A 25,455-nucleotide genomic window follows, 5' to 3' on the forward strand; every position below is an offset into this window, starting at 1 on the left:
TGCGCTGTGGTACAGGTCCGACTTGGTGCTTGCATGTGGATATCCAGCCCCCACCCCCTTTTCCATGGAAGAGGTAGTTTCTGCTTGGTTGTCATGGATGCCTGGGTTGCTTTGTGGACTCTGGTGCTGTTGCCTCTTTCTAAAGCCCCATCCTTGCCCCAGTGTCACATGGTTTTGACAACTGAGGTTCTTTACTGAATTTGAAGTCAGAAAGCATGAATCCTCTCATTTTGTTGTTCTTTTCTGATGTTGCTTTGGCATTCAGTCAGCTTTTCTGATTTTCAAGAAAGGCTGTTTTCGGATGTTGGTCAGGATTGCAATCCTGATTGCTTTGGGTACTGAGGACTTCTTGACCTATCCTCTTCCCATCCTTATAGAGGACGCCTTTCCATTTCTTTAGGTCTCTTAATTCTTCTCCCAGTGTTTTGTAGTCTTCAGTGAACATGTCTTTCATGTCATGGACCGAAGTTATTTTGTAGGTATTTTCTTCTTTTGAATGCTGTTATAAATGGAGTATTTTTTCAAATTTTGTGGTACTAAAATCAAACCCAGGGTTTCTCTGCTGCTGCGCTACCTCCCCAGCCCTTTTCATTTTGAGAACAGTCTTGTTGACTTGCCCAGGTGGGGACTTGAATTTGAGATCCTCCTGCCTCAGCCTTCCTAAATGCTGGGATTACAGCACAGTGCCACTACCCCTGGCTTACCATCATTTTCTTTTTTCTGGTGTTTCATCACTACTGTTGGACATACATCTGCTTTTTGCATGTCATTCTAACTTTGCTAGATTCATTCATTCTGATACATTTTTAAAGTTATGTTCCTTAGGGCTTTTCTGTGTATAAGACCATGCCACCTGTGAATAATTTTCGTTTTGTTTTCTCTTGGATGCTTTTATTGACTGCTGCTAATTTATGTAAGAAGAACTTTCCAGTGCAGTGTTGAGCAGCTGTGGTAAAAATGGCCTCTTCAACTTGTCCTGACTGTTCTGTTTTCTGTCAGCTTTTCATAAATGTCCTTTATTTCTGAAAATGAATTTTAAGGGGGGATTATTGTTGTTGTTGTTTCAATCATGATAGGTGTTGAGTGTTACCACTTTCTTTGGAGGTTTTTTCTTCATTGTATTAATGTTACTACGTCAACTGATTTCATAATTTCAAGCACCTTACATTACTGGACTACATCCCACTTGGTTACAGTTTCTAATCCTTACTATGTTTGGTTTGTAAGTGTCTTTTTCATAAAGGATATTTACTAGTCTTCTTTGTGATCTCATTGTGTAGCTTTGCTCTCAGGATAATGCTTATCTCATAGAATTATGAGATATGTATTTCTATTTTTTATTTTTTGGAAGAGTATGAGAAAGATAGGTGTTCTTTAAATAGTGGAATTTTACTGTGAAGCTGTTTGGAGACTTTTACTGGTAGGTTTTTAAATTCTGATTCAATTTGCATACTTGTTTCCATTTATTTGGTTGTATAAATAGTTTATTTGGGTTAGCTCTCATCATTTATGTTCCAGGAGCTTGTCCATCTCATCCAGGTTGAGCCATTCTCTTAATCCTGTTGTGCAGTTGTTCCTACTCTTGGCCCTTGCCCAACTCCCAACATGATGGACTCCATTGGAAGGGTTTGTGGGTTGAAGCACTGTGCTATTTACAAAAGCATTTCTGTATTAGTATGTTGGAAACTGTTTTGTATTTTTTTCACTTAGTGTTTTTGGGGGTTTTTTTACTAAAGGAAATTGCTTAAGAATTTTAACTCAGCGCAACCATTCATAATTTTTTAAATGTATTTAGTACAGGGTATACAGGGTCTCATTACACACACATCAGACTCACAGTAATTCTCTTGTTTTCAACCTCCCAAGCGCTGGGATTACAGGCGCACGCCACCACGCCCAGTCTCAGTCCCAGTCTGGGCATGTGGGGATGGCATGCTGGGGATTGAACCCCGGTCCCTGCATGTAAGCAGGCACTTTAGTCCACTGAGCTATCTGGCTGGCCCTTCATTCATAATTATTTTTAAAACAAATCTGTTGGTACTTCTAAGAAACTTAATGGTGACATTAAAAACCAGGAAACATTTTAAAAATACACTCTTTATACTTCAAAAAAGGTTGGTTAAACTCTATTTTTCACAGTACAAAAATTCATAGGAAGTTAGTCACCAAATGAAATCTACCACCACAGATACCTTTTAGTGCAGAAGCCCTTCAAAAGGGAGAGTTTAAAAAATGTAAATGTAACTGTGTGAAGATTTCATGGCAAGGATAAGTCTCAAAGACTCCAGAACTCCTAAAAATCACTCTGATTTTCTTAGGGAAGGCATTATTAGCATTGGACAGTGGTATTCATTTTGTCTATTACTGTGTGAGAGTAACTGCTTTTATGAGCTGCTTTTGCATCTGTTTTGTTTCCAGGAAGATCTCTGATTAATGAACACAGTACTTTGTGGTTTTTTTGTTTTGTTTTGCGGAACTGGGGATTGGACTCAGGCCCTTGTGCTTGCCAGGGAAGCGTTTATTGTACTGATCCATCTCCCTGCCCTAAGCACAGTACTTTGATTACTGAGCTTACCTTTGCGTTTCTTAGTGTTGTACTTGAAGGCGAGTTCACACTCTCAGTGAGTCTCAGAACTGCACTGAGGAAGGGAAGGGAGATTGAGCATTGGGGTTGGTGTCTGTTGGCAGGGCTGTGTTTTTGGGCCTTATCATAAAAATGCTGTATCTGTGTTCATGAGGGAGACTGGCCTGTAGTTCTCTTTTTTAGTTGTGTCTTAACCATCCAGCAGAAAAGTAGAAAAATAAAGTACATAAAGTAAAGCAATATTAATATGCTGAGCTGTGAAAGGCTCTAGTCAACAACTTCTGCAGACAACCCCCTACTGTTGTGGACCACTGGACTGTGTTGGATTGTTTTGCTGAATTCAAGCACCTATAATATTTAGATGCCAATAGAATACCCATCTCTGACAGGACTGAACTGGAGAGTGGGGATACAGAGGAAGGACCATTTTGTGTTTGTATATACAGAATAGTTAGGATAGATGTATGGCTGCTTTTGCTTGGTTCAGTGAGAGGAAGGATTTGTAGTAGTAGTGTTTGGACAGGATGTCCTGGCTGCTGCTTGTGCTGTGGGTGACCACTGAGAAGATAACAATGTGCAGTGTCTTAATTATTGAAAATGTCCTATTAATCAGCTTCAAAAGTGTCTCATTGATACTTGTTTCTCAATAAAAAATAAATAAAATATAGACAAAAATAAGAAAAAAAAATGCTGAACATCTAAATTTATTTTTGTTTATATTTTTCTTTTTTTTAAATATCATAGATAAAAAGTCTTAAAAATGACATGAAGGATGGGCCAGATAGCTCAGCAGACTAAAGTGCCTGCTTAGGTAGATGCAGGGACCGGGATTTGATTCCTGGTGTGCCAGCCTGGCCCTGTCCCTGGGACGCACTGAGATGGTTACTAACTCATGGTGGTGCGTGCCTGTAATCCCAGCACTTGGGAAGATGAAAACAGGCGGATCACTAGGAGTCTGATCTGTGTAGTGAGACCCTGTACTAAAATACATTAAAAAAAAAAAAATTAAAATTACATGAAAGTCAAAGTAACATATGCCATTGTTAAAATTTACTTTCTCTAAATTTTTTTATAATTTAATTTTATTAATACATGTCTGCAATTCACATATCTTACAGTCATCTTCGAGGAGTGGTTACATGTACCTATTACAGCTTGTTTTTTCTAATCCTTCCTTTTTCTCAAAAATTTTTTTTTTCTAATAACCTTCCCTCCTCCTGGATTTTTATCCTTTCCTCATTCAAAACAGATTCCACACTGATGAAGAGATTTTCCTACAGGGGCAATCTGCCCTGCGCTGTGGGTTCTGCCTGCAAGGTAAAAGGGAGCACTTTTGCATCAGGAGTGCGGGGAGGCAGTGCTGCCCCCAGGGGGTGGCCTTAACTGGGCTGGATGTTGAGAGGACTTTCCCAGTGGTGGTTAGCAAGGTGCACCAGGCCAGGCAAATGACAGTCATTCAATAGCGACAAGTGATTATTAGGTTATTATCCAAGAATATAGTCATGAATAAAACAACTTCGACCCTTACTTTGGTGAAGTTAATATTCCATCAGGGGAGACTGACAAACTCTCTTATTAGGGAGTTGAAACAGAACTATGAGAGGTAAAGGGTATAGAATGAGGCCTGCCGGAGGCAAGCCTGTTCACAGGATTAAGGTTGTCAGGGTGTGTTCTGAGCAACTCTGTGAAAATTGGCTCTGGGGACAGTCGCCTCCCTGATACATCTTGCCTTGAGGGAATGAGATGCAGGTAACTCTGGGATCAGCCAAATCAAGTGATGTCGTAGAAGATTCTTGGAGGAGTCATCACTAGGATTTTGTCAGCTACATTTCCAAAAGACACATTCCGGGTGTGAGGACCCCAGGGCCTGGGTGGGGTGTGGGAGAGGGGAGACCAGGCCTGTGGGCTCTGATGAGTCAATCACAGAAGTCCCAGCGAGGCCGAGAGCAGAATGCTGGAGAGTACAGAGTACTCTTCCCATGAAGGAAGGTTTCTCTCGCATCAGTGTCGAAGCAGTTTTGAAGGAGGAAAGGGTGAATGAAGAAACTTTGCAATAAAAAGAAAATAATGAGGGCCTGTCCAGCGGAGAGGAGTAGGTGTGTCCTAAAGACCTTTGAAGTAGAAGCAACTCAGTCAGGTAACTGTGTCTGCAGGCAATAAAGCAGGAGTCGGAAGGATTCCGGACCTGAGTGGTCTAACCAAGGAAGGAGGTGTCTGCAGAGGTGGGAAACCTGGTGCTGGTCTGCCCTTGAGTGAAGGGCACCCTGAGGGCAAGGCCACAGCAGCAGCATGTGAGAAGCAGGAGCGAGATGTGTAAGCTGTCCAAGCTCACATCTCTGACACGTTTTCCTTTCCTTTTGAAATAAGGAAGGTTAGAAATGGGAGAGAGTGGTGTGATCTGTTTTGTGACTGTTGAGCTCTTTAGGAAGAAGCCAGGTTGTTATTACCTCTATGTGGAAGAGAGTCTGACCTTTGTGAGAGGCCTGTGAGCCACCTGTCTGATGGGTGCCTGCAGCCTACCTGGCTGCAGGCCTGCTGCTCACCAGGCCTGGGTGGGAGGTGGCTGCATCCTGCAGCCAGAAGTCACCTGAACCTCCTTGGCAGGCACTGAAGCAGGCCCAGAGAAGTCGCACTTGGCAGGAAATAGTTACTAGAGCATTGGGGGAGAGAATGAAGTGTGGCTCAAAGGTACAAAACGTTATTTTTATATGCACATGTACATATATGTGTACATACAAGCTGTGTGTGTCCCTTCTCTGTTGTATGCTCATTGTATTTTCCGCCAGCACCGGCCAGCCCATCATATCTGTTCATCAACTGGCTATGATCTACTAGATTAGCTATTTGGTTCATCAAGTCAGAAAATAATCACCTTTTTCTTCTTTTTCCCTTGATTGCAAGAATATCTTAATTAGAACTCTTACAGAAGAAAGTTGTTGTCTTGAGGGTGAAGTAGTAGATGAAGTATAGTTAATGCTTTTACAACCTTAATACAGATGAAGCTTATAAACTAGATTGGAACCATAAATGGATTGTTATACTTGACATTTTGTATTTTTAGTCATGAAATACTAAAATGTTTGAGTATTAAAAACTAGAAGTCATACTGCCATTTGACCAATACTGTGTTCTCAGATTGTCATAGAAACTTTTTCTTTAATAACTATTACCAAGTATTTGATATGATTGTGTGGATTATTTGATTATACTCTTTGAAAGCAGAATTAGGGAACTTCTAACCCCGGCATTAGAGTTGGCCCTTAATTCAGTTTCCTCTGACCTTTGGAGAACATTCTCTGGGATTATGCAAAATGCAGGAAAAAAATCAAGTGTGTGCTTTGGCTTTCTGGATTTATATTTTCTATTTTAACTTTAAAAGCATATGTCACTTTTTCTTCCTCTTAAAGCAAAATCATTAAGTTGCATATGATTTTGAAATTATTTTTCAATTCTCTCTGCTGCCACAAGATTAGCATTCCTGTTTTAACAATATATAGTTCGTTCGTTCTTTCTTTCTTTCTTTCTTTCTTTCTTTCTTTCTTTCTTTCTTTCTTTCTTTCTTTTTGTATTTTAGGGAAGGGTCTAGAGGGTGTTCAGGGTCTCACTGCTAGGTCAGACTCACAGTGATCTGCCTGTTTACAACCTCCCAAGAGCTGGGATTACAGGCGCAAGCCACCACGCCGTCTCAATTGCCATCTCAGCACCCCCCTGGGGGCAGGGCTGACAGAGCAGGCCCAGGGATCAAACCCCCAGCCCCTGTGCCTGCTTGCAGGTGCTTTAACCTGCTGAGCTATTTGGCTGGTCCTAACAAGATATATTTCTGTATCTCTGAAAGGAAGGTCAGTAATGCCTCCTTGTTGTGAAGTCCTCTCTTAGATTTCTCATCAACTTGTTTTTGTTTTTTGGTATATCTTATTTTTCATTTTTTCCCTCCCCTTAGGGCTAAATTTGTCTATGTTTGAAAAGTTTTTCTGATCTATAGGAGAAACTTGACTGGCGAGTTTCTCATACTTTATGAATGTCCAAAATCTTTCATTCACCTCAAATAGGCTGTGATATGATTAGTAAAATCCTTTTAAGGAAGATGATTGAATGATTTATGGATTTCCAAGCAAATTTCAGATTAAAATTCTTCCTAGAAAGATAAATCAAAAGGGAAAGAGGAACTATGGAAGAGCCAGCTCTGAAAGTAGGGAAGGATTTTGGCAGAGATCATGTGCTAAGATTAATTTTTTAAAAATTATTATACTTGTCTTTATTTGTGCAAATGAATTATTTCAAGGCAGTTAAAAGCAAAAAGTGCTCTTAAAATTATACCCACAAACCTGCGGTCTGTCTCAGTAATGGTATCTATCACCCAGACCACCTACATACAGGGTGGTGAGAGTCTTATCCTCCGGCAGGTCGAGACGAGGCGTTGTGGAAGCCCGCCTCAGAAGCTTACCTGCTGCAGCGTCACTGATTCCATAACATCCGTCTTTAATATTCTGATCAGCAAGGGGGTCATCGGGGTCTGTAGGCTTCTGGCATCAGTACGGACAATCTTTCCTCTCTTACACTCTCCTTTCAGCCAGAAGGAGCAAATGTGGTGCCAATTCCTTTTGTAGTAGGATGTGGTCCAGGCCAGTTTAAGCAACATGTCACTGGCAGACGTGGCTTTCCCCAGCATGCCAACTGGCTGTGTTCCATCAGAGTTAGAAATTTCTCTCTCCATATTCTGTGTGTTGACATCTGATTTTGGCATGTTGTCTTTAGAAGACAGTCTTGCATCTCGAACCTGGATGGGCAGGCCATATTCTAAGGGGCAAGTCTGGCAGACATTCTTTAGTGTCCTGCAGGTTGGGCACACTTCCGTCTTCTTGAAGCACACGTGGACCCCAGGATGCCAGCGCAACACTGTGAATGGCCTGGCCCAGATTTTGCATTCCTTCCCCTACTTTTCTTTGGTCTTTTGGATATATGGGTTTTCTCCAAGTCGTGTCTGGCATAGAACCGGAAAGTCCGCAGCCTCCCAGTTCTGCCTGTTGTGGGTGCTGGAACCCAGAGAGGTCGCCCTTTTGAGAGTGTTGAGGGACAGCAGTAGATTCTGAGCTGGAGAGCGGACTGCCACCAGATTAATTTTTTAGAACTTAATATTTTCAAAAATTTGCCTTTTTCATATTCTGTGGCTTATGTGTCAGTTTTTGTTAGTAACTTTTTAAACATGTGTATATCACGCTACTAAATACTGGTTAATGACTTTTTATGTCTCATAATAGCCTGTTTCCCAAACATATATAGTACATTATATGCACATAGTGTTACATGTTTACTTTGGAAGGAAGATATTTATATGTCTGTTTTATCTACACAGAGCAACAAACCTATGCACAGAGAATAAGATGGGGATTCATTGTTTTATTTTTAAAGAAAAGGAAAGTGTATGCCACATGTTTGCTTTTTTTTTTTTTAATTCATCTTCTCTTTGAGCCATTTATGTTACCGTATAAATGTTAAATTTATATTTGAAGTCTTTGGTTCTTCAAAATTCTATTTTGTAGATAACTATTATGTTTTTATTGATGTTAGGAATAATTATTCACAAGTTCATCTTAATACAGTTTGAATGTCTTTATGGAAAAACATCAGTATGAACTCAAAGTGTTAGCATTAATGCAAAAAATAATTATTCATCTTGAATCTATTTCTTTTTTCTCCCCCTAATAATTCAAGAAAAACAGATGAAATAGGTAAACAAGCGGGATCCTGGGTTCTGTGATTGGTTGGCATTTACACTGATCTTTCCCATAAGGTGTAATAAAGGGTGACATGTAGAAATGTAATCTCTAAGACAATCCGAGAAAAAGAATCTTTTAAGGACATCTTGTCAGTACTGCATGATGCCCTTTCTGCAACTGTAATTGTCTAGTGTTTCTGTCAAAAGATGTAAAGCTACATTCCATAATAGGGCTGTCAGGGATTTGAGACGTTGTGTTTCTTTTTATGACAGGAAGGTCAGTCCTTTGAAAAGAGGTAGAAATCAACATTTCTCCAGAATTATGTTTCCCTTTATTTTATTGTATTTGATAAATAGGCCACGTATGCACTTTATTTGGAAGTCAGCAGAGGCAGTGAAACTTCACAAATTTCAACTGGCATTGCAGTTTGCAGATAAGGATGGGCAGCTACGCCACTCCAAGAAGATTACATGAGGTAGAATTGGAAAGCAAATTGTATTTACAAAAGATAGGATGATGTTCCTAATAGGTGTTCAGAATAGCCTATCCTTTCTCATGTTCTGCTGAGCTTTACTACAAATAACTTATTTTTGAAAGGACAAATCTAATTGAAGCTGAAAGCATTCCCTCTCCACAGACACTCATCCAAAGGGTTTATGTTAAATTTTCCTGGTGGGTACACAGCAGTATTTTCTGCTGGATCTATTGAAACAAATAGATCTGTGGGGGGAGGATCTAAATAGTATCCTTGATTGCTTCATGCACCAGCCATTAGATTACTAGGTTTATATCTACAAATTGTGGAAGAGATGTTATAATATGATATTGCAACAATAACTGTTGAAATCATAATACAGGGATCTGTTTTCATCTTGTTGTCAGGGTAAAGTTATTAAAATTCACAGATGGTAGGTCAGAAAGACCTACTATCACTGTCATCTGTAGTTTAATGCTGACCTAAATAGCTTCTCTATAATGTCAGAATTATCACAGTGTCCAGGATGCAGAAGTGCAGCATGCGTCATGATTTATTGTGCTTCCTGTCTTGAATGAAGATAATGAGAAGGCCGACAACTGTGAGCTGCATTGGCCCAGAAGAAACTTAATTTCTGATTTTGTTTTCCTCTTTTTTCTCATTTTAGATTTTGGATTTAGTAAAAGGGACACATTACCAGGTAGCCTGTCAGAAGTACTTTGAGATAATACATAATGTAAGTACATTTTTTGTCTTCATAGCCTAATTCTTTGTCATTTGGGTTATTCTGTTTCATTGAAAGTTTTTAGGGGCAGCATTAAAAACACTAGCTATTTTCAGCACAAAGGAATATATTACATGCTATTAGGGAACTTAGAAAATTCATAAAAGGGCCAGAGAACTAAGCATGGCGCCTACTGAACCAAGAACATGATAACTGGAGAAGGTGTATCATGAACTGAATCTCCCTTAGTGCAGATATGCCCACAGCTCTCTATGTAGGGATAAGACCAAGGGTTGAGAAGCCTTCTGTAAAGAGCCATGTTGTAAAATTGTAGGCTCTGTGGTCCATGCGGTCTCTGTCACAGATCCTCAGCTGTGTACAAATTATCAATGAACAGGTGTAGCTATGGATGGGTAGTGCTTTATCTATAAAAATAGGCAGTCAGCCATATCTGAGCCATTGTCCTTAGTTTGCCGACTCCTGGGCTGCATTAGGTGGGGATCCTTTGTCATAGCTACCCAAGAGAACCAAAGGCTTTTCCCATCTTCCTTGCGAAAAATCTGATCCTTCTGCTTGTGGTTGCCCCCATGTTCCTCTAATCTACTTCCCAGGTGTCCCACTCATCCACGTGGTACCACAGAGGCTACATCTGGACCCTAAGCAGCTACACTTAGAGAGGTGTGGTGGTTTTTATACAGCCAGCCTCCTTGATAGACAAAGGCCTGCTGGGTAGCCGCAGTGCTATGTTGCATGTCAGAGAGTCTAAAATGTGCACAACCATGGCCAGAGGTTTGGAGACCTACAGAGAACAGGCAGAGCATTCAGAAGGGCAGAGCTGGCTGAGACTGGAAACGTAGTCTGTAGGAACTGGGGGCCCAGCAGAATGTATGTCCATTAGAGGTGTGAGCGTGGACAAACTCGAAGGCCCCGTGCAAGCAAACAGCACACCTGCACAGCAGCTTCTGCCCCACCCCTAGCTCACAACCCCTGATCCTGAGTGTGAATCCCCACACTCAGGAATGATCTTTGGGGTCCATCGTGTCTTAAAACGTTTGCCTCAGAGCGCAAGGGGCATTTCTGTGGAATCTGTTTGATTTATCTCATTCATAGGGATCCATGGCTTTGCAAAACTGATAATGCTTTTATTGACTTATCAGCAACCATGCTAGTTTTATTTATTTTCATATTTTGTATTAAGTTGTCACAAAACAGATTTCCTATTCTGGTTTATATAATTATAAAATTTCTTACCTGACAAAGAGTTCATTGGAAAAATATCTATGGCATTGACAGTAACTATTGAGATAATAGCACCAGCCAGTGTCTGTAGAACCCTCTAATGCATGCCAGCTCTATCTAATACAAGTTCTTTGAGCACATTAGCTTCACTGAAATTAGGTGATGTCTATAATCCCACTTACGAAGAAAACCTAGAGAAGCTCCACACCTGTGTGTGGTCATGGGAAGGGGCTTGGCTCTGAACCCGGGCTAAGCCATGTGGCTCGTTAGCGCAGCCGTGACTGCACTCTCCCGTTAGACCCACTGATGTATTTGTGAGGACTGCTGAGACGATGCACATTCCCTGTGTGGATCAGGCAGTGGCAAGTGCCGATGAACTGGAGGTCACCTGACTCAGCCTCCTGTCTCTGTACGGAGATGGGCCTTGTGGCTGGCAGTGTCGTACCCAGCCCACCTGCGTGGTCCCCTGGGGAGACCTGGACTGGAGCCTGTCGTCGTGGGCCGAGTCTTCTGCTCTTTCATTTAGCTTGTGAAAATGCCATTCTTATTTTTACAAATTTAGAAGATTAAAAATCAAAAATAACTATAGTAAACAGTGACAGGATCTCTTTGGTTTCTCCAGAATAAGAACTGTAAGATACACCGCATGTGCCTGGCATTTTAGCCCGTGTGGTGGGACTCACTCTCTCAAACACTGAATTTTGTAATTTCCTTGCTCAGCTTGAGAGTTGTAATTTCTTATATGTCTTCAAATATTGGTACTCTTTTAATTAAGAAGTCTCTGAACTCTGAAAAATTGAGGTCTATTATCCAAACTTTTCTTTTTAAAAAAACAATATGAAAATCAAACTTAAATATTGAATTTATGACATAAGCACTAAAAAATAAGGAGTGATCCTTTTAATTCTTCAAATTTGCCTTGGAGTCTTTCTCCTATTGATTATTCCCCCAAGAATATTGCTACTATTGCCAATTTTTAAAACTTGGCTTAGATTCATGAAGATATTGAAAAGATATATATCTAAATCCTTTCACATACGAAAGTACTCAAACTTAAACCAACATAAATCAATGAAATAAAAAGGCTGTTTGTATTCGCTAGATCTCCCAGTATAGATTTTTAGATGTGACTCTCCTTCCATTTATTATTTTTTCTAATTTAATTTAAAAACAGAATTTGTTTTTATTATCACATTTCTGCCATCCTTTCCCCTCCCTAATAAAATCCTAGGTTTATTTTCCTGAGGCCTCTGTGATCAAATTCATTTAAATGAAAGTTTTGAAAATGAACCAGTTAATTGATACCATTTGCAAGAGCACAATGATAGTTCCATATGGCTTTTTTTGTAATACCAGCTGCCTCATTATAAGCTGTCACTGCAAAGCCTCTTGATTAAAACCCAAATATCCCATAGGTGAAACAATATTGCCTCCATTCCGTCAAAGTCTGCATTTGCTGTGACAGAAATATGAGACTGTGCTTTGTGTGAAGGTCATTGTGTGCACAATGTGTTGATTCTGAGCAAATGTTTGAGAGATATTCATTTAGGAGATGTCAGAAGTTAGCTGCTTGAAATCTGTTCTCTTAGTAGTTTTTTTTCCCCCTTCCCTTTTTAGACAGGACCTTGCTATGCAGTTCAAGTTGGCCTTGAGCTCACTTTGTAGGCTGGTCTCGAACTCACAAGGATTCTTCTGCTGCAGCCTGCCAAGTGCTGGGATTATAGGTGTGCACCACCATGCCAGACCTCCTTAGTAGTGTTAGGGAGTGGTGTTTTCATAATTCTATAGTATATTTGGTACTTTTCTCTTGTTTTATATGTGCATTAAAACACTAAATTTTGTGTAGACTGATTTCTGAACTTTAACTGAAAATACTTTCTTTAGAAACAAATCTCTTTGGATATTCTAGACACTAGTTTCCAAATAGCTGAGCATACTTTTCCCATGCCTTTACAGAAATCTTATTAGAACTTACTGTGTATCCTAGGCAGGATATGTGAAATGCATGTAAGCCTTTTTATATTAACTCAGGGTCATCCCTGTAGTTATCATCTAGAATTCTGGCCTAGAAGCTCCTGGCACCTCTCATTTTGGACACTGGAATAGCTCCCTAACTTGTTTCCCAGACTCCACAGTTCCCCATTCCATCGTTTCCTCCCCACACAGCTGCTGAGTGATTTTTTTTTTTTTTTTTTGGTAATAGGGATTGAACCCAGGGCCTTATACATGCAGGGCCAGCAGTTTACCAGCAGTTTATACCCACAGCCCTGGAATAACCTCTAAAATAAATGAGTTTGATTATTTTAGTACCCTGCTTAAAAAAACCTTCCCTGACTTCTCAGTTCTTTGAAGATGAATTCCAGAGTTTACAGGGATGAAATCAGTCCCAGCACATAGATCTGTGTTAGACGCTTTATTGTCCTTGGGATTGTCCAGAGTTATGTATAGTGCTGTAGTTCAGATTGTGACTGTTGCCCCAAGGCCCACGTGCTGAAGCTTTGCCACTGCCTGAGGTGCTGTTGGGAGGCAGGTCCTAGTAGAGCGAAGGTGGGCCATTGCTAGCATGCCTCAGAGGAAATGCTGGGGCCCCAGGTGTCTCTACCTCCGCCTCCCCACTTCTTCCCAGCTGCCATCGTGGGAGCAGCTTTGTTTGCCATGTCCTTGTATGATGATGTACTGCTTACCACAGGCCAGAGCAGCAGAATCAACTATGGCCTGAAACTGCGAGCCACAGTAAACCTTTCCTCTCTATATGTTGTTTATCTGGCATTCTGCCACAGTGGTACAAAAGCTGACTAACAAAAGAGGGCAGCGTCTCCTCTCAGTACGTAACAAAATGTTCAAACATAAACTGAACATCACAGTAGCCGCCAAGCAAGGTAGAGGCAAGGATCAGAAGAACCACAGAAGAGCACGTCGTGAGAACGCGCACCCAGTGTATGTGTTTCCAGGTCTGAAAGGAAGCCACAGAATGTTCCTATCCTTTTCTTCCAAATATGAAAAAAGTGAAATATGAGGGGTTATGATGAGGACATGTCTCTTCATTTTCATAATTTGATTTTAAAGTAAGATTGCCTTTGATTTGTGCTTCGCTTCCTCCAACGCCTAAAGGTTATTTTCCAGGGGTGGAGGGGATACTTCATATATAGTGTGAGAGAAATCCCCAAAAGATGAGTCCAATCTAGAAGAAAATGGAATTCAATAAAAAGAAGGAAATTGTAATCTCATCATGTTATGAAGCTACTCAATAAACTTAACAAAATTAGTTACAAAGAGCAAAGGCTTATCTAAAAGAATGTCTAGAAACATAACATCACATAGAACCACAGGGCAAGCTGTCATTTTGTGGCCGTTGGCACTGTTTTAAATGTTTGATAAAATGCTAAACAAAGCGGAGACTCATAAGCACACTCCTCAAAATTATTTTAATGGTAGGATGTTTACATACTTCACTTGCTCTTGCTGTAAGAGCAAGGCCTGTTCTGTTCTGTTAATGAAATTCAATTTCATCATGGGTTTCATATCCATAATATACTAGCAACAGTTTTTAGTTTGGGTTTTCTTAAAGTGAGACGGAAACAGTGATATGGATAAAACAAGAACTTGTTTTTCTGGCAGTTCAACTTTTTTAAAGTGTCTTGCCTTTCTTGACTCTTTCTGAAAATTTAATTTATATTTCATGGAACCAGCAGATTTTTTTTCCCCCCCGTGGAACAAGGGATGAAACTCAGGCCCTTGCGCTTACCAGGCAAGCACTTATTCTACTTAGCCATCTCCCCAGCCCCCTGAGATTTTTAACTTTTATGTTCATTTGATTTTCTCCATTGCAATCCTGTAACATGGAACTGTTATCTCCATTTCATAGATTAAGAAACTGAGACATAAATATTACTGTATTTCATTTTGTCTACCCTGAAGTCTGATAATTCTTTTTAATCTGAAGGGTCATCTTTGATGATAGATGTCTTGAAAAAGCAAACAACTTGAGGCTAGACATACAAGATAACCCTCAATATATTATTATTGCACTAGACATTAAATTATTTTTGCAGGACATAATGCAACTGTATTTAAATTTAAAAAACACCTTTCCTTTTAAGCAAAAATTGTTACCGGTTTATTTGACTTTGCACAAAACCTTAACAAAAGTGTCAGAGTAATTTAAATGTTCTACTCAGAAGGCTAGGATTTCAATTCAGATATCAAGCTACCAGTTGTATGGATGAGTAAACCATACTGTCACTCACAGTGTATAGGGGTTTCAGTCCATAATTGGCTGGCTCTGAGGCAAGGTGGCATGACAGAGAATAATTCATGGCGAGCAGAAGGCAGCAAAGCAACAAGAGATGACCTCAGCTCTTTCTGTCCCTTATATTTTACCCAGGTTACTTAGAATTACTTGTACTTTTAATCCTAGTGCCCTGAATCTTGCATTGCACCACGAATCAATCCCAGTGTCACACACTCGAGATACAGCCACCTCTGAAAAAGCCCCACCTATGATTGCAGGAGGCTTTGGGGAGCGATCTAGATACAAGCCAACTTTGGTGCCTTGCCCCCCAAAGACTGCCACACATCCCTTTAAGTGACACTTAGTCCATCTCCAAGAGTTCCCCAAGTCCTATCAGTTTCACCGTTACTGAAAAACTGAAGTCCCAAGTCTTCTCTGAGATTTAAGGCAAGCTCTTAGCTGTGAGCCCCTGAACAAATGAAAAGGAAGTCAAACAAACACTTCCAGCATTCAGCAGCGCAAGATAGACATTACCATTCCAAAAGATACAAATAGAGGGATGCAAAGGAATCCGACTAAAGCAAATCCAGAATCCAGCAGGGCAGATGTTAAATTCTGTAGTCACATGTGCAGCATTCAAGGCAATCTCTGGCAAGATGTGAACTCCAAAGGCCGTGGGTGGCTCTGCCCCTCAGCACTTGGGTAGAGGCATCTCCCATGGCTTCTGTCTTGGGCCTGCTCTGTTCTCTCCTTGCAGCCTTCCTTAGATAACCTACATCCCTGCATTCTCTAAGCTTCTGGTGTCTGCACTGCACCTTCAGCCTCACACTCACAGCTTCACACACTGCCTGGCCTCCCAGGGTTGCATAATGCATAGAGGAGGTTCAATGTAAAGTGTCTCTGGGGTTGTTCTACTCTCTAATTTCTCTGTTTATATTTTGTAAATCCTTCAGGTTGAAATATGCTAGGCAATTGACTTTTCATGAAACTATGCAAATATAGCATAATATTTGATCTCCCCATTTTAGTGAGTTGGATGAAATAAAGAAATCAGAAGTAGCTCCATTGCTAATAAAAATTATACTTGATTATAAGACAAAATATTTTTGAAATTAAGCAGTAATTTTGAGAAAGGAAAGCAAAGGTAAGTTCTTTTTAGTGATCTAGGCAGTAATTCATAGAAAAAGCCTGCATACTATCAACTGTTGGTACGTTGAAGTCACTGTAAAATTTCTGGCTCAACATTCCTTGAGACCTCACTAGACAGAATCGGAATTGTGTAGTGTCCACGATATAACCAGGAAAATACCTTATTTCTGTGTGTGGTCCACCCATCAGGTGGGATCACTGTGAACTGTAACTCCCCTTTCCTGCCAGTCTATCCTAATCCACCTAAGATTAGGCTTAGCTCTCACCACCCCTCAGTCCTAAGGAGTGGTGGCTGGCTCTGTTGTGTCCAGAGTCTCGGCCTGTATTATGTACCTGCTCCTCCGGACTGTCTCAAGCCTGGCTCCCACCCATCTCTCCCCCTCAATTCTTGTTACTTCCTTTACACCGGGCCTGTGAGTATCTCGTCCCTAGTGTACTCCCTCCCGTTTGTGTTGCTCGTGCTTGTCCCTTCTTCCCCGGAGTTTTGCCCTCCCCATCTTTTTAACATACCTCAGCAGCATGTTCTCAGGAGTCTTCTTGCCTTTTCAGCCAGTTTTTCTTTGCTATAGAGTGAAACAGACTTTTTATCTGTGACCCCCACCCCTTCTGCATTTTACGGCCAAGAATTTTTTTAGTTAGCTGAATGTATTCTTAAATACTGAAAACCTGCTACTTCATAACTGGATCTTATAGTAGTTCCTCAGTTGGTATGTCAAATACATGACTAGTGGATGCTGGCTAGTTCAGCACTCAATTTACCAGGTACTTTTTAGATACCTACTGTGTGCCAATCACTTCAAAGTAAAAATATTAAAAAGGTAAATAGAAGATAGATGAGCAAAAGAAATAATCCCAACCATCTAAAAGAAAAACAAAGTAACTCACCTAAGCAAAGTGGGATTTTGTTATCCACCCCAAGTGCAGAGGCAGAGAGGCAAACCTCGGAGTCAGGAAGGGTGTTCCGTGGGTCAGCTCAGCCTGACGCAGGGTCAGATGTGAAGGAAGCAACTCAAAAGATTCACACTTCAGAGAAAGATTCTTTTTTTGGTTTTGTTCTTGTCTCCCCTGTAAAAGTCAGCAAGGTGCATGTTAAGTTTTAAGAAAAAAGTACAGTAGATGGGCACAACGGACCTGACTGTGGCACAGGGACAGGCTCCCGAGCACACTGGTTGTGAGCGTAGGTCCTGCAAGGGCATGTCCTGTCTGTGGCCCTGCTGGTGTGTGATCTTGGGCAAGTTCTTGACGCTTTGCTTTCACAGATGCCTCCTGAAAATACAGATCCTACCTTCCTAGGGCTGTTGTGGGAATTAAGATGTAAATGTTTATAGGGAGGGGTGTGTGTGTGTGTGTATGAGAGAGAGAGAGAGAGAGAGAGAGAGAGAGAGAGAGAGAGAGAGAGAGAGACAGACAGACAGACAGACAGACAGACAGACACAGACAGAAACAGAGACAGACACTGTTGGACCAAGAATATCCATTACTTAGTATTTGGAATAAGAAGCCTTTTTGTTTACCACTAGTAAACTTTAGAATCAAAATGTGGAAATAGTACTTGCTGAGTCTTCATAAGAATAGGAAGTATTGATGCTCTCAGAAATTCCTCATTGGGTATAAAAAGCACGAAATAATGAGTAATATGTGATGATAATTCAGAATTAAAGATTAGTGATAGTATTAAGGCAAGTGGCATAAAACTATTACTATTTTTCTATGAAACCACAGTGAAAGTTTTAAAAGATTTTCCATGAAAAGACAAAGGAATGCCAAAGATTAGAATGAACAAATTACATAAATTGGGTTGTTTTTATCCAGAGTTTATATTATACAAAATGGGATTATCTATGCCATACTTATAAGTAAGCTCTAAGATATGAGTGGAACTAGGGATCAGATTCAGAATGATCAAAAGCAATTTTAAGACTGTGCATTTTTAAATTACGTATTGGTCTGCAGCATGCTAACTAAGTCTTCACATGGAGCTGGAGACAGCAGTACTCATTGTGGAGCATATAACACCCAAAGGAGTTTCCCAAACTTGTTCTGATTTTGGTGGTGCTGGGTGTCAAACCCAGACAGGGCCCTGTGCACACGAGGCACATGCTCTGCCACTGAGCCACCCCACCAGCACTGCCACACATTTATTTTGAGGTAGTCGTCAAGAAGTCTTGACAATAGTTTAGATACTGCTAGGATGGGGCCACGTGCTATGGGTGTGAGTCGGGCTGAGAGGAGCGAGAGGTGTGGGTGGGTGTGCTGCACAGAACTGATGCGCACACCAGCTACAGTGATTAGGGCTGGAGAGGGTAGGTCTGACGTGGCGTGGAGCTCCAGCTGCCTTTAGCCATCTGCAGTGTTGAACAGGGTTTGGCTGGGGAACCAGGGCCAGGTAGGGAAGAAGGACAGTGTGCACAGCTTCGGTCTAGGAACAGAATTGTGGTAGCCATTAATGCTTGGGGAGTGCTTGAGGCCGCCTCTGGATGCATAGGGGTAAGTACTAGGACAGGGCAGCTAGTGTCCATGTTGTGGACAGTAAGTGAGTTTCGAGTGAGGGCTGGGGCAATGTGGGTGTCCCTTGAGTTATGCCTTTACTGTGTATTAACATGATGCAAATTTGTTTCCCCGTACAGGTGGATGATTGCGGCTTCTCTTTGAATCATCCCAACCAGTTCTTTGTTGAGAGCCAGCGGACGCTAAATGGTGGTAAAGACATCAAAAAGGAATCCAGCCAGCCAGAAACTCCTCAAGCCAGATCCAGTGTCCAGAAAACCAAGGATGCATCCTCTGCTCTGGCCTCCTTAAATTCCTCCCTGGAAATGGACATGGAGGCGCTGGAAGACTACTTTAGCCACTAATCTTGGGCAGTTTAGGAGCCTTTTCCTCACTAGCCTAGTTTGAAGATTTTTCTGTTTTTGTTTTTGTTTTTTTGTTTAACTTCTCTTTCTCCCCTAACTCAATCCATGTACATACACATCTGTAAGCCCTATTTTAGAACTGGCTAAAGCCCCCAGGAAAGCTAAAGTCTCCCAGTACAGTTAAGAAGAACTTCTAACTCCTACCATTGTATAATTTTGATCCACTCCTTTTTCTTGACCATTTTTGCTAATAAATACCAAAAGCTATATATTTATATTCTGTGTAATTGGGAGTCTTGCAACACACTGATGATTACGTCAGTATTTAAAGTAGTATTTAGGTGTCTAGTGCCACTGCCACCTACCACCGAGGAGCTTAAACTTCTGTTGTGAGTTGGCTCATCTGTGGTTGTTCTACATCAGCAAGGAGAATTTTGGGCCATTAGATGGTTGCAAACTCTACTGAAATGAACTGTGACCCGAGAATGAAGAGAAACAATTTATACCGCCAGCTGCATTAAGGCCTGGGAATATCACGTGCACAGGGACACTCCTCATTGGTGTCCTTGCCTTTCACTCTGGTTCATGAAGAATAGACTTTCACTGGAGCAAGTTCCTCTGTGTGTTTCCTCCCAACTTGGAACAATTTGTAACTTGCGGTTTCTGGGAATTGCAAATTCTGGTGTGGAGAGTAGCCCTCCTCCCCTCGCCAGCTGTGAGAGGCCAGGTGTGCAGGGCAGGCAGGCGCTGCGTGTGTGCTGTGACGCCCTTACCTGGCCGCGGTGCTACCGGGCATCTCTGCTCACTACTGTAGAAGTAACTCTTCCTTAGTATTTATTTCTTTGGAATATGTGAGAAATTTTAATCCTCCTTTCATGCACCAAAGGCTACTTGTCCTTTATTCTCTTGAGTTAGGTGATAAGCTGAAAAGTTGGCATGATAGTCAGAAAACTGAATTGTTAAAAGCACTATATTGTTTGATTGTGTGATTATATGAAAGGGATTCACGCAAGACCAAGTTGCCAGAACCTAAAAGTATCAGCTAAGTAGGTTTTTATTTTAAGCCCTGAGTCAGAGATTACTTGGCATGTTCAGTAGCATATAATTAAATGAGACACTATCTGAACTGTTGTCTGTATGAATTATTACCTAGCTTAGAAGATAGCTTATTCCACTACCGATTACCTCTGTAAATCTCTCCCTTCTGAAACCATCCGCTAATCTTTCATCACATATAGTTCTCAGTAGGAATCTACTGCCTGCCACTTTATCCAGGAACTACAAAACCTCAAGTTGTTTTTATTTTTTTAGTAATATGAATACCACAGAATTAAGTTAGCTTTAGAGCACTAAGCATAAAAATGTAGATCTCTGTTGTATTTGAGGAAGGAAAATAATAGTGGTCACTCCACTATCGTTTAGTGAGGAGTCTTAGGGCAGGGTGTTTCTTCGCTTTTTCTGTTGCTTTGTGTTCTTTTCTGAATCCTAGACTCCCACCAGCTAGAAGAATAAAATCATTAACAGGATGGGAGATGCGCCGTAGCAGACTATTTATTTTACACCAGCAGCCCCAAGAAATTGTGTCAGCCAGCTTAAATGTTTTTTGTGTCTAGACAAACTTGAGAATGACCCTTGTTTAAATATTAGTTGTATTTACAAGTTCAATTTTTAGTAATAAGGTTTGATCTGTTACATATTACATAAAGAATAGGAACATAAGTCTGCAGATTAGAGGAAAAGGGTTAGAGGCTCATACAAGAAGATAGAAGTTAGTGCTTTTCTGATGCTTTTTGGACTTAGAAAAGGCAATTTATTTTTCATGCCTCACCCGTCTTGACAATTTTGATTTGTTTTCTTTGAAAGCAGACCTATTGGAATCGAATGATCTAGGAACAACCCAAAAGAAAAAAGCCAGCATGCTCTTCAAAACAGCAGCCAGTGAAAAAGAATATGGAGTTTCTAGATCTTTTAACTTATAGTCCTTTATTAGCTCTTCAAGAAAAAGAGGCTGTGTGATAAAGACCAAAGAACCAGCAGAGGGAAAAAGCAGGCTGGGAATGTGTAGCTAGTGGAAGCGCCGTCGCTGTTGGTGGAGTCTGTCGTGTCCCTTTCATGTTTTCCAGGGTCTCCACTCCACACAGGACAAAGCTCTTTATTTGCCATATGTGTAAAAGAACACTGGAAAGCTTAAATCAGCTTTTTAGGACTTCTTAAAATATTATAGAGTCATAAAGTGAATAGTTAATGGATTTTGAGTGCACTGGGAACAGAAGAAAGCACCCAGAAAAATCTTTAATTCATATGGAATGGTAATAACCAGAGGGATTTCCTCCCTCTCAGAGCATGCAGGGCATTTTGCTTGCTGCACGTTTCTCCCTAACTGATACTCGAGATCTTTGCAAACAAACTTCAGTAATTCTTTGCAAAGAAGAAAAGAAAACTTCTGAGATTTAAGCTTGAAAGGCAAAATGAGACAACTCTAAAGTTCTGGTTTGGTTAGAGTCTACTGTTTGCAAATTTAATCAGCAGCTTCCAGAGGCATCAGCTTGACATTAAATTTAAGTGCCCATTAAAGTGAGAGTTTGACAGCAGTTCTGAATGTGAAGCTCAGTCTGAGGACATCTTTACAGCTGGAAGGAAAAAAAGTCAAGAAGCCTCAAACCACTGTGGTAATTAGATCCATTTGTTAACTTTTCTAATGTTGGCAAAGGAAGTGGCAGAGAGGGTTGACAGGCTAAAACCAGGAAGGCAGTCCGTCCAGTGCTCCCTGGAGGGACTTGGACAAGTGCAGGGCCCAGGTTGCCGAGAGCAGTAAATACCCCCGTTGACAAGTGAGCGGATGGAGTTCTGGCCCAGTGCTGTATTTAGTTGCTTCCTTTTCAACACCCTGAGCAGCAGGGTGTGGGGTTACCCAGTGAGCCAGTGTGCTGGGTCTGTTGCGTGCTTAGAAAGCATTATTTGGGAGTCGGACCTCCAGTGGTACACACCTGGCCCCAAGAGTTAGAATTTCTCACAAGGCTGTCTATGTTACATTCAGGTAATTAGATATTTACCCAAAGCATCTGGCCTTCTCTTTTGACAGGCTTTGCCCCAGTGTAAGGTTTCTCACCAAGATTTGTATTGTAGGCAATTAGCTTTGTGACTCTGTGGAAATCATGTCACCTGGAAGAAATTATCTTCTGACTTCATCTGACTCCTGCCAACAGGTAACCTATTTTCTGTTATTACATTTGCTTCTGTTCTGTAAGCTCTTTTTGTCCACTGCTAACAACATGTACAATCTTATCAAAGGCTAAAGCATATGTCTCTATATAAGGCTCCTGCATTTCTTCTGAGCTTGGCAGTACTGTTTTTGAACATTGGTGACAAGGAAGTGAAACAACACTGCTAGTATAATAAATACATGATGGGGTTTTCAACTCAGCCCTGTGCTGTTAGATATTCATGATGCGACCATAAGACTGTTTAAAGTTTGATTTTGTTTTAGTTTAGAAAATACAAATTCAAGAAGTAGTACATTTAGGATTCCTTGTAATAAAAAAAACTATTGCAAACAGACTTTCCTGACCACCTCCCATATATTTATTTAAATTTTAGCTTCTGCTTGAGTCATAGATGATGCTGAAATTAATACTGGTCTTAAAGGCCATAGTGATACATACTTCTTTTTAATCTTCCCTTTCATGAAATCAAATTGTGACTTAAGAATTGCCTTTCACCCTTAGATCTTCCTGTTGCATATAGTTCCTGCCTGTTTGTCTTGTTCCTCTGATCTCCTATTCCTGCACCATTGCTCCTGTTCAAATGCAAGCCAGCATCAATGCCGGGACTGTCTCCACAGCTGAAGATTCTCCTGTGAGCATGGACCCGTCCATCCAGCCACCCTTTGGGCCTCTTCACCAGGGTGCCCCACATCCACTGTACATTCAGGGTGCTCAAAACCAAATTTGTCCTCTTCTGTTTACTTCCCTCAACATGTCTCTTACCATCACCACAGAAGTTCACCTGATTTCTGTTTTAATACCAGTGTGTCTAAACCAGGGAATCGCAACTGGAGGTGATCTTGCCCCACAGGGGACATTTGGTGCTGTCTGGAGACATTTTGGGTTGTCACAACGGGAGAGGCAGCTAGGGAACAGAGGCCAGAAAAGTTGCTTGCCCCTGTGAGACAGCTCCATGTGACAAATGTCTGGCTCACACTGCTATCTGACTGAGGAGCACCCTGTTCTGGGCATTGCCCTCTCCCCGGCACTGCATAGATGACTCTGATCATCATGAGTTCCGGTGAGCTCTAGGTTGCTGTGCTACTCCCTGTCTGCCTTCTCTAGACCCCACCCCAGGCCCTTCCTACAATATAACCAAAGGGCTTTCTCCTGCCTAATGGTTATACTCATATCACTCTCCGGAGAAGAAGTTCTGGACCTGCTGTGTTGTGCATGTGGCCCTCCATAACTTCTCCACTGCTCCACTCCAGTTCCATCCTGCCCTCCACCTCATTCAGTAACCTATACTGTGACTTAAGCATTCCAAGAGATGTGGAGCTTCCTGAGGCAGTCCTGGGCACCTTGTATCTATTCTTCTGTGCTAGGAACACTTTTTTTTTTTTTTTTTTTTTAATTTTTAAAATTCTTTTATGTATGTATTTATTTGGTACAGGATCTCGCTACACAGCGAGTACTCCAAGTGATCCTCCTGTCTCAGGCTCCCTCGTTCTGGGATTATAGGTGTGTGCCACAATGCCCAGTTTCAACATGCGGTACCGGGGATCGAACCCAGGTTCTTGCAATTGCCAAGAAGGTGCTTAGACCGCCAAGCTATCTCCCATGTCCCAGAAACACTTTCTTTGCCTTGCTCCATGCTTTCTGCTTTTTCTGACAGCCCCGGTATGGGCTCATTGTATTTTCTAGGGCATGCATTATAGATCATTTCTCCTTTAAGTTTTGTATGTCAGGTGTTTGGTTCCAGCAACAGAAAACCAACCAGTCAGAGGGACAAAATGAACTCTCTTCCCAGAGCAGAGCCACCGACTCTCTGTAACCTTGGTTGTTTTCCTCAGTTTTCCCAGTGTTCCATTTGCTTTATTTGTGAAGAGGAAATGTTATTCACAGTATTATTCTATTATCTAATGTTACATCTGTGGTGCTTGGAACACTGCCTGGCTCTTGGAAATAGTGGCTAGATGTTAGATGTTGCTATTGGTAACAAATCTTCCCAGCAGGTTATTGCATCTGGGCCTACCACACTGGAGGGCAGACTTCTGAGGCCCTGCCTGAGTGATTCCCACATGTACACTGCACTCGGGTGGCAGAGGGAAACCCAACAACGTCAGCAAAAAAGTACTGATGTTGAAGAGTCTACCTTAAACTGGCACACCTCTGACAGTTTTGTGGGCAGGAAGAGTAGATGGGGAACTGCACACTGAAACTGGAAGGTGTCTTTCGTATACATCCAAGGTGTGAAAAGTTCCTGACCTGGTGTCACAGGGTGAGGTGACCCGCGCCTCAGCAGGTAGCACTCAAGTTCAGTTTCCTCCTAGGGTTGTGATTCCAAGTGAAAGCTTAGACGAGGTAGAAGCTTATTTGCCTGTACCTGAGTAGTACTAAGTGGATCATATCAGGATACTGTGGCACTTCCAGAAGTTGGCAAGAATAGCAAATTATCTGCATTTTCTCTGAAAAGGTTAATGAGCTACTGAGAGTTTAAGTTTTCTGACTTTGCCTGGGGGCTCTGGCCCAGCCAGGCACTGATTCCCGGCCTGTGTACTTTCCCTCCTGAAGACCGCATTGTGTTGTGAAGTCAGCCTCTTCTGTCGGGAAGCCCCAACAGCCTCAGTAAGAACAATTCTGTTTTATTGTCTTTGGCAGATTAATTCACCTTCTTAATTCAGTTTCTTCATCTATAAGTTGGGATATTACCTACTTCAGAGAATTAGTGTGAGATTAAATGAAATAGTGAGTATCAGATGCCTTATACACAGGCTAACATATTGTAAGTACTGCATAACTGTTAGCTACTAGTGTGGAAGAATTGTTCTAAATTTAGTTTGAAGGCCTTATCCAAGTGAAGCTCATAAACTACAGTAGATGTAATATTTGTATATTAAAGGGCAAGGCAGGGTTTTAATTTTCTTCTAGAATAAAAATTGCAGACCCGGCTGCCCTGGGAGGCTGCGGAGGCTGCAGGGGCCTTCGGCTTCGGACGCTGGGCGGGCGCTGACGGCTGCTCCATGGCCCCCGCCGCCGCTCCGTCCTCCCTGGCCGTCAGGGCCTCAAGCCCAGCAGCCGCCCCCTCCTCGTACGGGGTCTTTTGCAAAGGACTCTCCCGCACCCTCCTCGCCTTCTTCGAGCTGGCCTGGCAGCTGCGCATCAACTTCCCCTATTTCTACGTCGCAGGCTCCGTGATCCTGAACATCCGCTTACAGGTACACATATAAAGCCGCGAGCAAGCTGAGGGGCTCCGGAGGCCACCAGGATGGCGGACTCTC

At 41.6% G+C, this 25,455-nt stretch overlaps 2 protein-coding genes and 1 pseudogene across 3 annotated transcripts in view; 2 read left to right on the top strand and 1 right to left on the bottom strand.

Annotated features, from left to right (window-relative positions):
• Window positions 1–20,097, top strand: part of Prim2 (DNA primase subunit 2) — a 299,963-nt gene extending 279,866 nt beyond the window's left edge. The window contains exons 13-14 of one of the 2 annotated variants that reach the window (XM_004623185.2): window positions 9,444–9,512; window positions 18,747–20,097. In XM_004623185.2, the coding sequence (XP_004623242.1) occupies window positions 9,444–9,512; window positions 18,747–18,971 (294 nt within the window). In that variant the 3' untranslated portion in view covers window positions 18,972–20,097. The remainder of the gene's footprint in view (window positions 1–9,443; window positions 9,513–18,746) is intronic. The other variant, XM_023701874.1, reaches the window with a different exon arrangement.
• Window positions 266–9,326, bottom strand: LOC105740913 (annotated as a pseudogene).
• A 5,029-nt stretch (window positions 20,098–25,126) lies between the features above and the next one.
• LOC101581833 (small integral membrane protein 10-like protein 2A) lies at window positions 25,127–25,449 on the top strand. Its single transcript, XM_004623011.2, has one exon. The coding sequence runs from the start codon at window positions 25,198–25,200 to the stop codon at window positions 25,402–25,404; it is 207 nt and encodes a 68-aa protein (XP_004623068.1). The 5' UTR covers window positions 25,127–25,197; the 3' UTR covers window positions 25,405–25,449.
• Window positions 25,450–25,455: the final 6 nt, after the last annotated feature.

This window comes from Octodon degus, unplaced genomic scaffold (assembly GCF_000260255.1).
Source record: "Octodon degus isolate 3935 unplaced genomic scaffold, OctDeg1.0 scaffold00001, whole genome shotgun sequence".
NCBI lineage: Eukaryota > Metazoa > Chordata > Mammalia > Rodentia > Octodontidae > Octodon > Octodon degus.